This window comes from Ranitomeya variabilis, chromosome 4, assembly GCF_051348905.1.
Source record: "Ranitomeya variabilis isolate aRanVar5 chromosome 4, aRanVar5.hap1, whole genome shotgun sequence".
Taxonomy (NCBI): domain Eukaryota; kingdom Metazoa; phylum Chordata; class Amphibia; order Anura; family Dendrobatidae; genus Ranitomeya; species Ranitomeya variabilis.
The window spans coordinates 58,907,089-58,922,073 of record NC_135235.1 but is presented as its reverse complement, the minus strand read 5'-3'; the positions used below and the strand labels follow the sequence as shown (position 1 = coordinate 58,922,073).

General features: G+C 45.6%; 1 protein-coding gene across 4 annotated transcripts in view; it reads right to left on the bottom strand.

The window, feature by feature from the left end:
- The window catches only part of EXOC6 (exocyst complex component 6), a 273,281-nt gene that overhangs the window by 70,074 nt on the left and 188,222 nt on the right, over positions 1–14,985 (bottom strand). For all 4 annotated transcript variants that reach the window (XM_077258584.1, XM_077258586.1, XM_077258585.1 and 1 more), the window contains one exon: positions 13,813–13,954. In XM_077258584.1, coding sequence (XP_077114699.1) covers positions 13,813–13,954 — 142 coding nt within the window. The remainder of the gene's footprint in view (positions 1–13,812; positions 13,955–14,985) is intronic.

The following is a 14,985-nucleotide window of genomic DNA, read 5'->3' as shown; positions in this document are numbered from 1 at the left end:
GGTTGACCCTAATGATAGATTCCCTTTGATTTTTTCATTGAAAATCATAGGTATTATGTGTATTATGTAACCATCCTGCATTCACAACGCCCATGAATTACACAGGAGAGACTTATATGCATAAACAGTCACCCCCTAACTCATTTACTCCTTTCTTTAAAGCCAAACAAGGCTAACAAACTCCAAAGTGTATGGGAATCTTCATCCCTTTTTTCAGGATCTATTAATTAGAGTAAATCATCGTTTAACATGTTTCTCTAGAGAACCTGGCTTCCATTGACTTCTTTATACTTTTTTACATTGGGCAAAAAACTGCAAAAGTCAAAGGAAACCTATATATAGACAGGGAAAAAAATGCAAACGTAGTTCATATGTTGTTCTTCATCTTTACATCCCAGACCCAAGAGCTGCAGAATAACAATGCTGCCTACTATGATGTAAAAACGTGTTTATAAAAGTTAAACATAAATTGTTTTGCCTTGACTAAAATAAAATGTGATTATTATGACTTTTTCTGCATTATCTGTTGTTGGATCAGTAGAGGATTACGTTTCAGATCCGTGTTTCGAAGAAAGGCTTTATGGGTTCAACCTTAACCCAAACTGCTCGGCATATTTATTAATATATGTCTGGTCATTACTCAAGAAGCAAACTTGCTGACATTAACAGGTAACCGTATAGGAAAGAAATCCAAAATATTTGTTGAATGTTCAGTAAATACCTATTACACCCACTCACAACGGCCTCTAACCCCAATCGTTGACCACAAGAGTCGCCAGTCTGTCTGGAAGCACATGTCTAAAGAGGGCACACAACGTCTTGATATCACGACAGGCCAATGGCACTGTCAGGAAAACTTTGGAGTCTATAGATGACGATACTCCCTAGGCTGTCCCATATACTATGTCTACATTTCCTTCATGGCACAATTCATTAGTTTGATGCCTGTAGAAAATCTGACACGTCTACTGTGGCTTAGAATGACTTGGGTAGCGTCCCCTTGGAGAATATCACACAATGACACATTGTGCTCCCTCAACCATTAGTATACGACAGATTGGTGGCCCTGGCATGAGCATGCTTCAGAAATAATACACCTAAGCCACTTTCTTCGGGTCATAGAAGAGATCCTGAAACGTTCACACTTGCAAGAGCCTAAAATAAACTTCATTACACCAGGGCTGATTTTTATAGGACGAGCACTGACATCTCAGAATGTTTTTGAAATGTGATGAGAATCTGAAGTTCTGAAGTGCACAGTACGTCCAGGGAGAACATCCAAACTCAATGCAGATGTTGCCCTAAAAACCCAGTACTTCAAAGATGACCAAATGGTATGCAGACTGTCATAAAACAGGACATAATGAAATTAAAAAAAAAAGTTTGCAATCTCTATGAAATTTTAAGAAGTTATACTTTGGGCCTTTGGGCCGATAAGTCACCAAAGACCCAAGTCTAATTTCTGCACATAGATGTATTTGCATAGCTTAGATGCAAATTTGCTCCACATCTGCACACATATTGACCACCAGGAATGGGAGCATGTTATAAAACAGAGTAGTGATCTTTCCGATTCCCCTATTCCTCTTCCACCTTACCAGCTCTACCCTCCAGGATCCTTTCATTTCATCCCCGGTATCTTCTCCTCTTTGATCCAAACACTCAACCACCCTTATTACTCCTCTTTAGTTTTCCATCGTCCAATGTGTCTCTTGTTTTGCCTATTTTACCTTAATCTTGAAATTTCCCAGTTTCTATTATGGATTTTTGATGGACGTTTGTGTATTATTTAATGACACCAACTTGGGATCTGGCAAATTTATTTTTCTCAAACTGTTGTCTCTTTTGTTCATCTCGTCTAAAGAAGTTCTTCTACTTTCTCTACAATTGTTAGATGCAGATCTTCTCTTAAGGTACCGTTACACTAAACGACTTACCAACGATCACGACCAGCGATACGACCTGGCCGTGATCGTTGGTAAGTCGTTGTGTGGTCGCTGGGGAGCTGCCACACAGACAGCTCTCTCCAGCGACCAACGATCAGGGGAACGACTTCGGCATCGTTGAAACTGTCTTCAACGATGCCGAAGTCCCCCTGCAGCACCCAGGTAACCAGGGTAAACATCGGGTTACTAAGTGCAGGGCCGCGCTTAGTAACCCGATATTTACCCTGGTTACCATTGTAAAAGTAAAAAAAAACCAAAACACTACATTCTCACATTCTGATGTCTGTCACGTCCCCCGGCGTCCACAGGGTTAAAACTGCTTTCGGCAGGAGCGCTGCTTAATGCACGCGCTGCTGCCGAGAGCTTCCCTGCACTGAATGTGTCAGCGCCGGCAGTAACAGCGGTGACGTCACCGCTGTGCTCTGCTTTACGGCCGGCGCTGACACGGTCAGTGCAGGGAAGCTCTCGGCAGCAGCGCATGCATATTAGCAGCACTCCTGCCGAAAGCAGTTTTAACCCTGTGGACGCTGGGGGACGTGACAGACATCAGAATGTGAGTATGTACTGTTTCTTTTTTTAACTTTTACAATGGTAACCAGGGTAAATATCGGGTTACTAAGCGCGGCCCTGCGCTTAGAAACCCGATATTTACCCTGGTTACAAGTGAACACATCGCTGGATCGGCGTCACACACGCCGATCCAGCGATGACAGCGGGTGATCAGCGACCAAAAAAAGGTCCTGATCATTCCCATCGACCAACGATCTCCCAGCAGGGGCCTGATCGTTGGTCGCTGTCACACATAACGAGATCATTAGCGGGATCGTTGCTACGTCACCAAAAGCGTGACGTTGCAACGATATCGTTAACGATATCGTTATGTGTGACTCAGCCTTTATAGTGAAACGCTAATATTGAACATGGTGCCTGATCTGCTGTAACCTGACAAGTAGGGTTGAGCGACTTTTACTTTTTTAGGATCGAGTCGGGTTTCGTGAAACCCGACTTTCTCAAAAGTCGGATCGTGTGAAATCGGACGATTATTGTGAAAAGTCGGGGGGCCGACCGAAACACGAAACCCAATGCAAGTCAATGGGGATAATAATAATTTTTTTTTTTTTCCTCTCTCTCTCTCTCGGACTGTGTAAATCGCTACAATCCAAAACGGTAAGATGACGTTTATACCCCCACCCCCTGTGACGCCACAGAAAGCAAGACGAGACCTATGTCATCGCGCTGCCCACACTCGTTCATTGGCTGAAAAAATGGCGGTTAAAGCGTCATACGAAACGCGACTTTGGCGCCAAGATCTCCGACCGCATGGCCGATCCCACACTGGGATCGGCTCGGGTTTCACGAAACCCGACTTTGCCGAAAGTCGGCGACTTATGAAATTGACCGATCCGTTTCGCTCAACCCTACTGACAAGTTCATACATGGCGCCTGAGCCTGAGACACTGACTGTACGATTTCAGCCAAGTATGTTTGACTCCTAAACACTTCAGAATTTCGGAGAATAATATACTTTAAAAGCTACATGAAGACCAAGCATCATGGGTGACGGGTCCCATTGAGTGACGGGTCTCTCCCCCTGCATGTGTCTATACGAAGAGATCTGTCAGTCATTGACAGTGGGCGGAGAGAAACTGCTGGGGTCCCGCCTTTTTGACAAGTCTCCTGTGCGACTTGGTCCCAGGTGGCTTTTAAAGTATTTTTTTCTATAAATACCATAACATTTATAAGACAAAAATACCTGAAATCATACAGCCGATGTCTGATACATGTTGCCCGTTTATCAGGCAGTATGTGTCCGCTGTCAGGTTCCCTTTAAATCACTACTTTTTCTAAGCTTGGGAGTCCAGTGGGTGGTCCTCTGCCAAGTTTACAAGTTTTGGTCCGTGCACACAGCGTCTTTTTCAGGTGGGTCTGCCCCGAAACTCCCAGAAAATGCGGAAAAGATTTATCATTAACATTTCTAAGTAGATATAACTTGCTGTTCATATTTTCAGACTTTTGAGCGTCTTTTAACCTCTTCAGGTTTCCAAAGACACCAAGCGATTAAAGAAGTGACCCGACAATTCTTCAGGCATTTTTTGTTTTTGCTCTGAAGACATACATACTTTACAATACAGAGCAATGGGAAGCCTCCCCTGATGCTCAGGCATCTTTTTTGAGCGTTATTGCTTGCAAAACCCACTAGTGGTATATTCATTGTTGAATGAAGTTTAAAAAAAAAAGTCTGGAAAAAGCCAGTAAAAAAAGACACTCACAAAATGATCCGAAAATATTAAAAAAAGCATTGAGAAAGACACAAAAAATCCTAAAGAAAAAACAAAAAACACTTTCTGCCTTTTTATTTAGGATCTTCCAGCAGGTTCACTTGTCTGAAAGAGACTTGGTGTGAACAGACCCTTTGTCTGCGTGTGATAACTGCAGCAAAGAACGGGCGCTGTGTCAGTGGATCAGCAGGGGATTTAAGAGTTAAATTCTCTTTGTTCATTTTATTTTATTACACTTGCTTTTTTTCTTTATTAATTCTGACAACACCTCTACATTGAGATATATATATATATATATTGTAGGGATTTCACTCACTCAGGTGCGATGGCTGACACTTCAGGAGGCACGTTCCTTTAAAAGTTCATAGGTTTATTACATCATAAACCACGTGGCAAAATAACAGCAAACAAATAGCCTTTAGTTCAGGAAAAGGAAAAACAAAGTGTCCAGTCTTTCAGCCTCAGACCTGGAACTTTAACACATTCTGGAGGGTAGCAGCTCCACACATATCTCTTGTGTTAAGCATTTGCCTGTCCTATATAGAGCTAACCGCACCCAGTAACCCATCACATGATTAGCCATGTGGTCTGACATCACCACAGGTCCTGGAACACACATATATACATGGTTATATACAACAAAGAAATACTCCGGGCTACATTACAGCAACAAGGCACTTATGTGGCACATACCTCCCGTCGACTACACACCCTTTAGCCATGCTACATACCTCCCCCCCCTCTGCCTAAAGCCGTGGGGCTTGGCACTTTTCCCCACTAAACAAGGGATTCTTGATAGGGCATCCGCATTACCGTGCAGCTTTCCGGCCCTATGTTCCACATGGAAACTGAAGTCCTGCAGGGCTAAGAACCAACGGGTGACCCTAGCATTTCTACCCTTTGTTTCCCTCATCCATCTTAGTGGGGCATGGTCAGATATCAATCTGAATTTACGACCCAGCAGATAGTACCGTAACGTGTCAACCGCCCACTTTATGGCCAAACACTCTTTTTCCACGACTGAGTAGTTCTTCTCAGATGAGGACAGCTTTCTACTCAGATAGAGGACAGGATGCTCCTCCCCATGTAGCTCTTGGGAAAGGACTGCTCCTACCCCAACATCTGAGGCATCTGTCTGAAGAATAAATTCTTCATTAAAGTCTGGGGCCATCAGAACGGGCTGCTTACATAGAGCCCCTTTCAACTCTTGGAAGGCTGACTCTGTCTCTTCGGACCATTTAACCATCACTGATTTTGTCCCCTTTAGCAGATCAGTCAGAGGCGCAGCCACTGTGGCGAAGTTCGGGATGAACCTCCTGTAATATCCCACGATTCCCAGAAAGGCTTTAACTTGCTTTTTGGAGAGTGGTTTCGGCCATGTTTGGATTGCCTCCACTTTCCTGATTTGGGGCTTTATTTCTCCATGACCCACTATATAGCCTAGGTATTTAGCTTCTTCCTTACCCAAGGCACACTTCTTCGGGTTTATTGTAAACCCCGCCTCTCTTAGAGCATCAAACACCGCTTGGACTTTCTCCAGATGACTCTCCCAGTCCGGGCTAAAGATGACGATATCATCTAGGTACGCAGCAGCGTAGGCCTTATGGGGTGCAAGGACTCTATCCATAGCCCTCTGGAAGGTCGCCGGAGCTCCCTGTAGGCCAAACGGCATCCGGACATACTGGAAGCATCCATCAGGTGTCGAAAAGGCCGTCTTCTCCTTGGCTTCCTGTGCCATGGGGATCTGCCAATACCCCTTTGTCAAATCCAAGGTGGATATATATCTGGCGTGCCCAAGCCTTTCGATGAGTTCATCAACGCGGGGCATGGGATAAGTGTCAAACTTGGAGACCTCATTCAACTTCCGATAGTCGTTGCAAAACCTCTACTCTCCATCAGGTTTTGGGACCAGGACAATTGGGCTCGACCAACCGCTCTTGGATTCCTCAATGACTCCAAGCTTCAACATACGCTCCACTTCCTTGGAGATAACTTCTCGACGAGCCTCAGGAATACGATAGGGCTTCACGTTCACCCGCACATGTGGCTCTGTTAGGACCTCGTGCTCTATGACCTTCGTGTGTCCTGGCAACACTGAAAACAGGTCCCTGTTTTTCTGGAGTAACTCCCGGAACTACTGTTTCTGGGACTTCGATAGCGTCTCCGCTATAGTAACCGCTCCAACCTCACCTTCTGGGTTGCTTAACAACGATGGAGTTACTGTCGGCTCTCTATCTTGCCACGGCTTGATGAGGTTGACATGGTATACTTGGAATGGTTTCCGTCTTCCTGGTTGGTGAATTTTATAATTTACTTCACCAAGTTTCTCGACAACCTCATATGGCCCTTGCCATTTGGCCAAGAACTTGCTCTCCACCGTCGGAACTAACACAAGAACTCGGTCTCCCGGATTGAACTGCCTCACTCTTGCAGACCGGTTGTAGACTCTGGCCTGAGCTTCTTGTGCCTGGAGGAGGTGTTCTTTCACAATAGGCATCACCTTTGCAATCCTCTGCTGCATCAGGGACTCATGCTCAATGACGCTTCTGTGGGGCGTGGCTTCGGCTTCCCAGGTTCCCTTGGCTACATCCAGGAGTCCTCGCGGATGTCGACCATATAGAAGCTCAAACGGTGAGAACCCTGTGGAGGCCTGTGGAACTTCACGAATGGAAAACATCAGATAGGGTAAGAGACAATCCCAGTCTCTACCGTCTTTCTCTATAGCTTTTCTCAGCATGCTCTTCAGTGTCTTGTTAAATCTCTCAACAAGACCATCTGACTGGGGATGGTACACCGAGGTCCTCAACTGGGAGATTTTCAGGGCTTTGCATAACTCCCTCATCACCTTGCTCATGAAAGGTGTCCCCTGGTCAGTCAGGATCTCCTTCGGCAGACCTGTCCGGGAAAAGACATGGACCAACTCGCGGGCTATACTCTTCGAGGAAGAATTTCTCAAGGGAATTGCCTCAGGATAGCGTGTGGCATAGTCCAGGATGACTAATATATACTGATGGCCTCGGGCTGATTTAACTAAGGGCCCAACCAAGTCCATGGCAATTCTCTTGAACGGTACCTCAATAATGGGCAGTGGCACAAGGGGGTTCTGGAAATGAGGAGTGGGAGCAGTTAGCTGACATGTAGGGCAGGACCTGCAATAGTTCACTATTTCTCGGTGACACCCAGGCCAATAGAATCTCTGCATAACCCGTTCCTGCATTTTTTCCACCCCTAGGTGTCCACCCAAGATGTGTGAATGGGCCATGTCCAACACCTTCCGTCTATATGGACCCGGCACTACCAACTGCTCTACCAACTCCTCCCTTATTTTCGTGACCCTGTACAACAACTCCCCACTCATCAGAAAATGGGGAAACCTTGTGTCTGCCCCCGGCTCCTGTACCACCCCGTCAATAACTGTGACATTATTAAAGGCTTCCCTCAGAGTGGGGTCCCTATGTTGGGCAGTCCCAAAATTTTCACCGGTTACCTCTAACTCCATAGTGTCAGATGCAGGGGACACTTCCTCCTCATCCCCAACCAGCACACAAAAAGGAAACCTGTCTGTCTCTGGGTGTGGTGACACCCTTCCAGGGTTCACTGGTTCCCTACTCTTGCCAGGGAGCTCAGAACCTTTTCCCCACAAATCCCAAAACAAACAGAAATCCTGGCCAATAATTATAGGATGCAACACGTCCTGCACGACGCCGACTATGTGGGACTCAGTGCCATATGCCATTTCAATGTCCACCCTGGCCACAGGGTAGTCCTTTGCATCACCATGGATGCACCGCACTCCGACCTTCTTTCCCGGGAGCAGGTGGAGAGGAAAAGTGGCCCTCACCAGGGTCACTAGGCTCCCCGAGTCTAACAGTGCCGTTACTGCTCACCGTTCACCTTTACGGTACACGCTTGAGGTCCCTCGTTGGGCGGAGAGTTCACACTGCAGGCTGGATACGCATAGCATGAACAACGGCGTCCCATGCTGCAGTCCATCTGCTCAGTGGTCTGGGAACAACGGGCAGCTATATGTCCTGGCCCGTGGCACCTCCAACAAATAATATCACCCGTAGGGACCTTGGGCACCACCTCCCCCGCCCTTTGTGACCTTGGACGCACCACCCCTTTTTGGGACTCTGCTCCCTTCTGGGACCCCCAGTACGGCATGGGTTGTCTCCCGGAGGAGCCTTCCAACCCTTGGTATCTCTCGACCAGTCCGATCAGTTCGTCGGCATTCTGGGGATCACCCTGGGCAACCCAAGTCTGTATGGACCTCGGGAGGGAATGCACAAACCGATCCATCATCACTCGTTCAACCATCTGTGCAGGCGTAGAGGACTCTGGCTGCAGCCATTTCTGGACCAGGTGCAACAGGTCAAACATTTGGGAGCGAGGCGGTTTGTCCCGGTGATAAGCCCAGGAGTGAACTCGCTGTGCCCTAACAGTCAGTGTCACCCCCAAACGTGCTAGAACCTCGGCTTTCAATTTGTGATACTCTTTGGCATCCTGCAAGGTCAAATCATAGTACGCCTTCTGGGGTTCTCCCGTCAGGTATGGCGCCAGTACCTCTGCCCACTGCTCTGGCGGGAGTTTTTCCCTCTCAGCAACCCTCTCAAATACCGTCAGGAAGGCCTCAACATCATCCCCGGGGGTCATTTTCTGCAATGCGCGTCTTACTGTCTTCCGGACGTGGGTGTCATCAGCCAAACCTGGGGTTGGGGCACTCATCTTGCCCTGGATTGCGGTTGCCAGAAGCTGCATCTGCTGCCGTTGCTCCTGCTGGTTCTGTTGCATCTGCTGCCGTTGCTCCTGCTGGTTCTGTTGCATCTGCTGCCGTTGCTCCTGCTGGCTCTGTTGTATCTGCTGCACCAACAGCCTGTTAGCCTCTTGCTGCTGTGACTGCAACTGGACCAAGTGTTTCAGCAGTTCCTCCATTTTCCCCGGCTGGCTTACAACAGACTTGACCCAGGACATTCAATAACAGACTTTTCGTCTCCGCTGGGAACGCTGCCCGCACGTCTACCACCAATTGTAGGGATTTCACTTACTCAGGTGCGATGGCTGACACTTCAGGAGGCACGCTCCTTTAAAAGTTCATAGGTTTATTACATCATAAACCACGTGGCAAAATAACAGCAAACAAATAGCCTTTAGTTCAGGAAAAGGAAAAACAAAGTGTCCAGTCTTTCAGCCTCAGACCTGGAACTTTAACACATTCTGGAGGCTAGCAGCTCCACACATATCTTTTGTGTTAAGCATTTGCCTGTCCTATATAGAGCTAACCACACCCAGTAACCCATCACATGATTAGCCATGTGGTCTGACATCACCACAGGTCCTGGAACACACATATATACATGGTTATATACAACAAAGAAATACTCCGGGCTACATTACAGCAACAAGGCACTTATGTGGCACATACCTCCCGTCGACTACACACCCTTTAGCCATGCTACAATATATATATATATATATATATATATATATATATATATATATATATATATATATATATATATATATATATATATATATACTAGATGGTGGCCCGATTCTAACACATCGGGTGTTCTAGAATATGTACAGTATGTATGTATGTATATAGCAGCCACATAGTATATAGCACAGGCCACGTACCAAACAGTATATAACACAGCCCACGCAGTATATAAGATTGCCCACGTAGTATATAACACTGCCCACGCAGTATATAACACAGGCCACGCAGTATATAACACTGCCCACGTAGTATATAGCACAGCCCACGCAGTATATAACACAGGCCACATAGTATATCACACAGCCCACGCAGTATCTAACACTGGCCACGTAGTATATAGCAGCCACGCAGTATATAACACAGCCCACGTAGTATATAGCAGTGTGGGCACCATATTCCTGTTAAAAAAAAAAATTATTAAAATAAAAAATAGTTCTATACTCGCCCTCCGGCGTCCAGCGAAGCTGTGCCGATGCGCGCGGCTGCCGCCAGCTTCCGTTCCCAGGATGCATTGCGAAATTACTCAGATGACTTAGCGGTCTCGCGAGACCGCTAAGTCTTCTGGGTAATTTCGCAATGCATCTCTGGGAATGGAAGCTGGCGGCAGCCGCGCGCGCCTTGGCAGACGACGGAAGGTGAGAATAGCAGGTTTTTTGTTTTTTATTATTTTTAACATTAGATCTTTTTACTATTGATGCTGCGTAGGCAGCATCAATAGTAAAAAGTTGGTCACACAGGGTTAATAGCAGCGTTAACGGAGTGCGTTACCCGCGGCATAACGCGGTCCGTTAACGCTGCCCTTAACCCTGTGTGAGCGCTGACTGGAGGGGAGTATGGAGTGGGCGCCGGGCACTGACTGGACAGAAGTAGGGAGGGACTAATTCTCGGCCAGGCTGTGCCCATCGCTGACTGGTCGTGGCAGCCAGGACAGGCAGCTGGCGAGACCAATCAGCGACGCGGGATTTCCGTGACGGAAGTTGCAGACAGACAGACGGAAGTACCCCTTAGACAATTATATATATATATATATATATATATATATATATACACTCACCGGCCACTTTATTAGGTACACCATGCTAGTAACGGGTTGGACCCCCTTTTGCCTTCAGAACTGCCTCAATTCTTCGTGGCATAGATTCAACAAGGTGCTGGAAGCATTCCTCAGAGATTTTGGTCCATATTGACATGATGGCATCACACAGTTGCCGCAGATTTGTCGGCTGCACATCCCAAAGATGCTCCATACAAGGCAGGATGGATCCATGCTTTCATGTTGTTTACGCCAAATTCTGACCCTACCATCCGAATGTCGCAGCAGAAATCGAGACTCATCAGACCAAGCAACGTTTTTCCAATCTTCTACTGTCCAATTTCGATGAGCTTGTACAAATTGTAGCCTCAGTTTCCTGTTCTTAGCTGAAAGGAGTGGTACCCGGTGTGGTCTTCTGCTGCTGTAGCCCATCTGCCTCAAAGTTCGACGCACTGTGCGTTCAGAGATGCTCTTAGGCCTACCTTGGTTGTAACGGGTGGCGATTTGAGTCACTGTTGCCTTTCTATCAGCTCGAACCAGTCTGCCCATTCTCCTCTGACCTCTGGCATCAACAAGGCATTTCCGCCCACAGAACTGCCGCTCACTGGATTTTTTTTCTTTTTCGGACCATTCTCTGTAAACCCTAGAGATGGTTGTGCGTGAAAATCCCAGTAGATCAGCAGTTTCTGAAATACTCAGACCAGCCCTTCTGGCACCAACAACCATGCCACATTCAAAGGCACTCAAATCACCTTTCTTCCCCATACTGATGCTCGGTTTGAACTGCAGGAGATTGTCTTGACCATGTCTACATGCCTAAATGCACTGAGTTGCCGCCATGTGATTGGCTGATTAGAAATTAAGTGTTAACAAGAAGTTGGACAGGTGTACCTAATAAAGTGGCCAATGAGTGTATATATACACATATATATTTATATACACTGCTCAAAAAAACAAAGGGAACACTAAAATCCACATCCTAGATATCACTGAATGAAATATTCCAGTTGTAAATCTTTATTCATTACACAATGGAATGTGTTGAGAATAATAAAACCTAAATATGATGGAATGATGCTCAAAATCAAAGTGGAAAATGAAGTTACAGGCTGATCCAACTTCAGTGGAAATGCCTCAAGACAAGGAAATGATGCTCAGTAGTGTGTGTGGCTTTCATGTGACTATAATCTCCCTACAACGCCTGGGCATGCACCTGATGAGGCAGCGGATGGTCTCCTGAGGGACCTCCTCCCAGACCTGGACTAAAGCATCTGCCAACTCCTGGACAGTCTGTGGTGCAATGTGACTTTGGTGGATGGGGCGAGACATGATGTCCTTGATGTGTTCAATCGGATTCAGGTCTGGGGAACGGTCGGGCCAGTCCATAGCTTCAATGCCTTCATCTTGCAGGAACTGCTGACACACTCCAGCTACATGAGGTCTGGCATTGTCCTGCATTAGGAGGAACCCAGGGCCAACTGCACCAGCATATGGTCTCACAAGGGGTCTGAGGATCTCATCTCGGTAATTAATGGCAGTCAGGCTACTTCTGGCGAGCACATGGAGGACTGTGCGGCCCTCCAAAGAAATGCCACCCCACACCATTACTGACCCACTGCCAAACCAGTCATGCTGAAGGATGTTGCAGGCAGCAGATCGCTACTGAGCATCATTTCCTTGTCTTGAGGCATTTCTACTGAAGTTGGATCAGCCTGTAACTTCATTTTCCACTTTGATTTTGAGCACCATTCCAACTCCAGACCTCCCTGGGATATTAGTTGTGATTTACGTTGATAATTTTTAGGTTTTATTGTTCTCAACACATTCCACTATGTAATGAATAAAGATTTGCAACTGGAAAATTTCATTCAGTGATATCTAGGATGTGGGATTTTAGTGTTCCCTTTATTTTTTTGAGCAGTGTATAGATATGTTTTTGGGGCTGAGTACACTGCTGCATTAAAAGAGTATTTTTCCCCCATAAGTCAATAAAACGTGAAAATAACAGACTTTGTAGTATATCTTTTCAGCGAAACCTGCGTTTTTTCTCCTTCTGGACTGATCTTTCACTCACAAAATTTTCATTTCATGGGTAAAATCTGTCTTTAGTGAATACAGAATATCCCATTTCTGAGATAGGAGATTACAGTTGGTGCTCATAAAGTTCTATGGAGAACTGTAGCTGTAGAATGTCTGTGTCTGCCTTTAGCTCCTCCCTCTCCATAGAATTTTAGAAGCACCGTCGTCTATCACAATAATGGAAAAATATGTCCTCTTGTCCCTGAGAATGAAGGTGTATAGCTCTACATACTCTTCTAATTTTTCACAGCACAGATCCCCGGGTCCCCTCATACCTTGCCAGAGGCGTGACACAGTGTATACGTTTTACCTACAAATTTCCATTAAATTATTGACACGCTCTATAATATAAATGAGTACTGCTTCTACTGGGAACTGGTGCCATGTATGTGGTCATTGGATACAATAAGGCCTCTTTCACACTTCAGTCGTTTGGCGTCACTCACTTCCGACAAAGTGACGGATCGACGGATCCGTCACAATTGTTGAAAAAACGGATGTAACGGATCCGTTTTTTTGACGGATCCGTTACTCGGGGGTTGTATATACTTTTTGGAGCATGCGCAATTGAAAAAACTTGAAAAAACGGATTGGGGCGACGGATCCGCCAAAAAACGGATCGCGACGGATCCGTCGCCCATAGGTGGCCATTCTATGAAATGACGGACGCGACGGATCCGTCGCGATCCGTCATTTGAACGGAGACAAAAAACGTTGCAATGACCGTCAATGTCTAGATGACGTCCGCTAAATTTTGACGGATCCGTCGCATGACGGATGGAACGGACGACCATCCGTCACAATCCGTCGCTAATGCAAGTCTATGGGGAAAAAAACGGATCCGTCGAAAAAAAAAACGGATCCGTTTTTTGAGGAAAATGACGGTTTTAGACTGACGCCAAACAACTGAAGTGTGAAAGAGGCCTTACATGTACGTGCCTAGATCAGAAATCTGCTGCTTGTCATTACACTCACATTCACACTGGATAACATCCAGGTTGAATTGCTGAATGGCTCCCATGCTGATCTGCTTCAGTTCACTGTCCAGTAGCATTTGTGTTAGCGATGTGGAAAGATGCTTGCAGGCCGACATGCACGCTGTCTGTGCGACTTTCCCCTGAATTAAGAAAAAATAAAATAATCAATAAAACACAATGATATAAATATATTTTTTAATATGAAAATAAAATAAATAATATTGACTTCTGTATTTTATTTTAAACCATATCTCTACGTATGATAATAAACATTTACACACAGACAAAACCCAAGAAAAAAAAACAAAATGAGCAAAAACCCAACAGCAAGTAAATAGTAATAGTACATATAAATAACATAAATTACTTATTTTAATCAAAAAGATATAAAAGACATCGCATCACCACAAGGTGTACCCATTCGGACCCATTTATACACAGTTTGTGGTTCCTTAGGGTGTTGTAGAGTCACAGATGGTCCCACCGTACACCCCAACCTGTTTCATCCATGCACTACTTTATGCAATAATAATGGTGGACGTGTCATTTTGCTGCTTTCTTTTAGTGTGTTTTTCCACAAAAAGACAAATATATTTTAGTTATAGGGATACTAAATGTGTCTATGTTATTTACTGTCTTGTAGCGGTTTTTTTTTTCACTATTATGTTTAATAACTTACGGTACTTTACTTCCTTATTATAATGTACTAATACATGGAGACATTTTAGTCAGAGAAATGATCTCATAGACAACAGTGCAGCTTATGTTCCCTTCTTTGTGTTTCTGCCTCCTGCATGGCAGGTCCTAGGTGTCAGAACTAGTGATGAGCGAATGTGCTGGGATGAGGTGTTATCCGTCATGCTCGGGTGCTAACAGAGCGACTTCTGCGTGCTCGAATAATATGTTTGAGTCCCCGCGGCGGCATGTCTCGCGGCTTTTCGACAGGCAATCCCTGCATGTGTTGGAGCTGTTGAACAGCCACGAGACATGCAGCCGTGGGGACTCAAACATATTATTTGAGCACACCGAAAACACTCGGTTAGCACCCAAGCATGGAGGATAACACTTTATACGAGTACATCCGCTCATCACTAGTCAGAACTTAGAGGGACACGGTAAAAGAAGAGGTATATTAAAAGTGAAATATTCCCTGAGCAGGATGCCAGGGAAG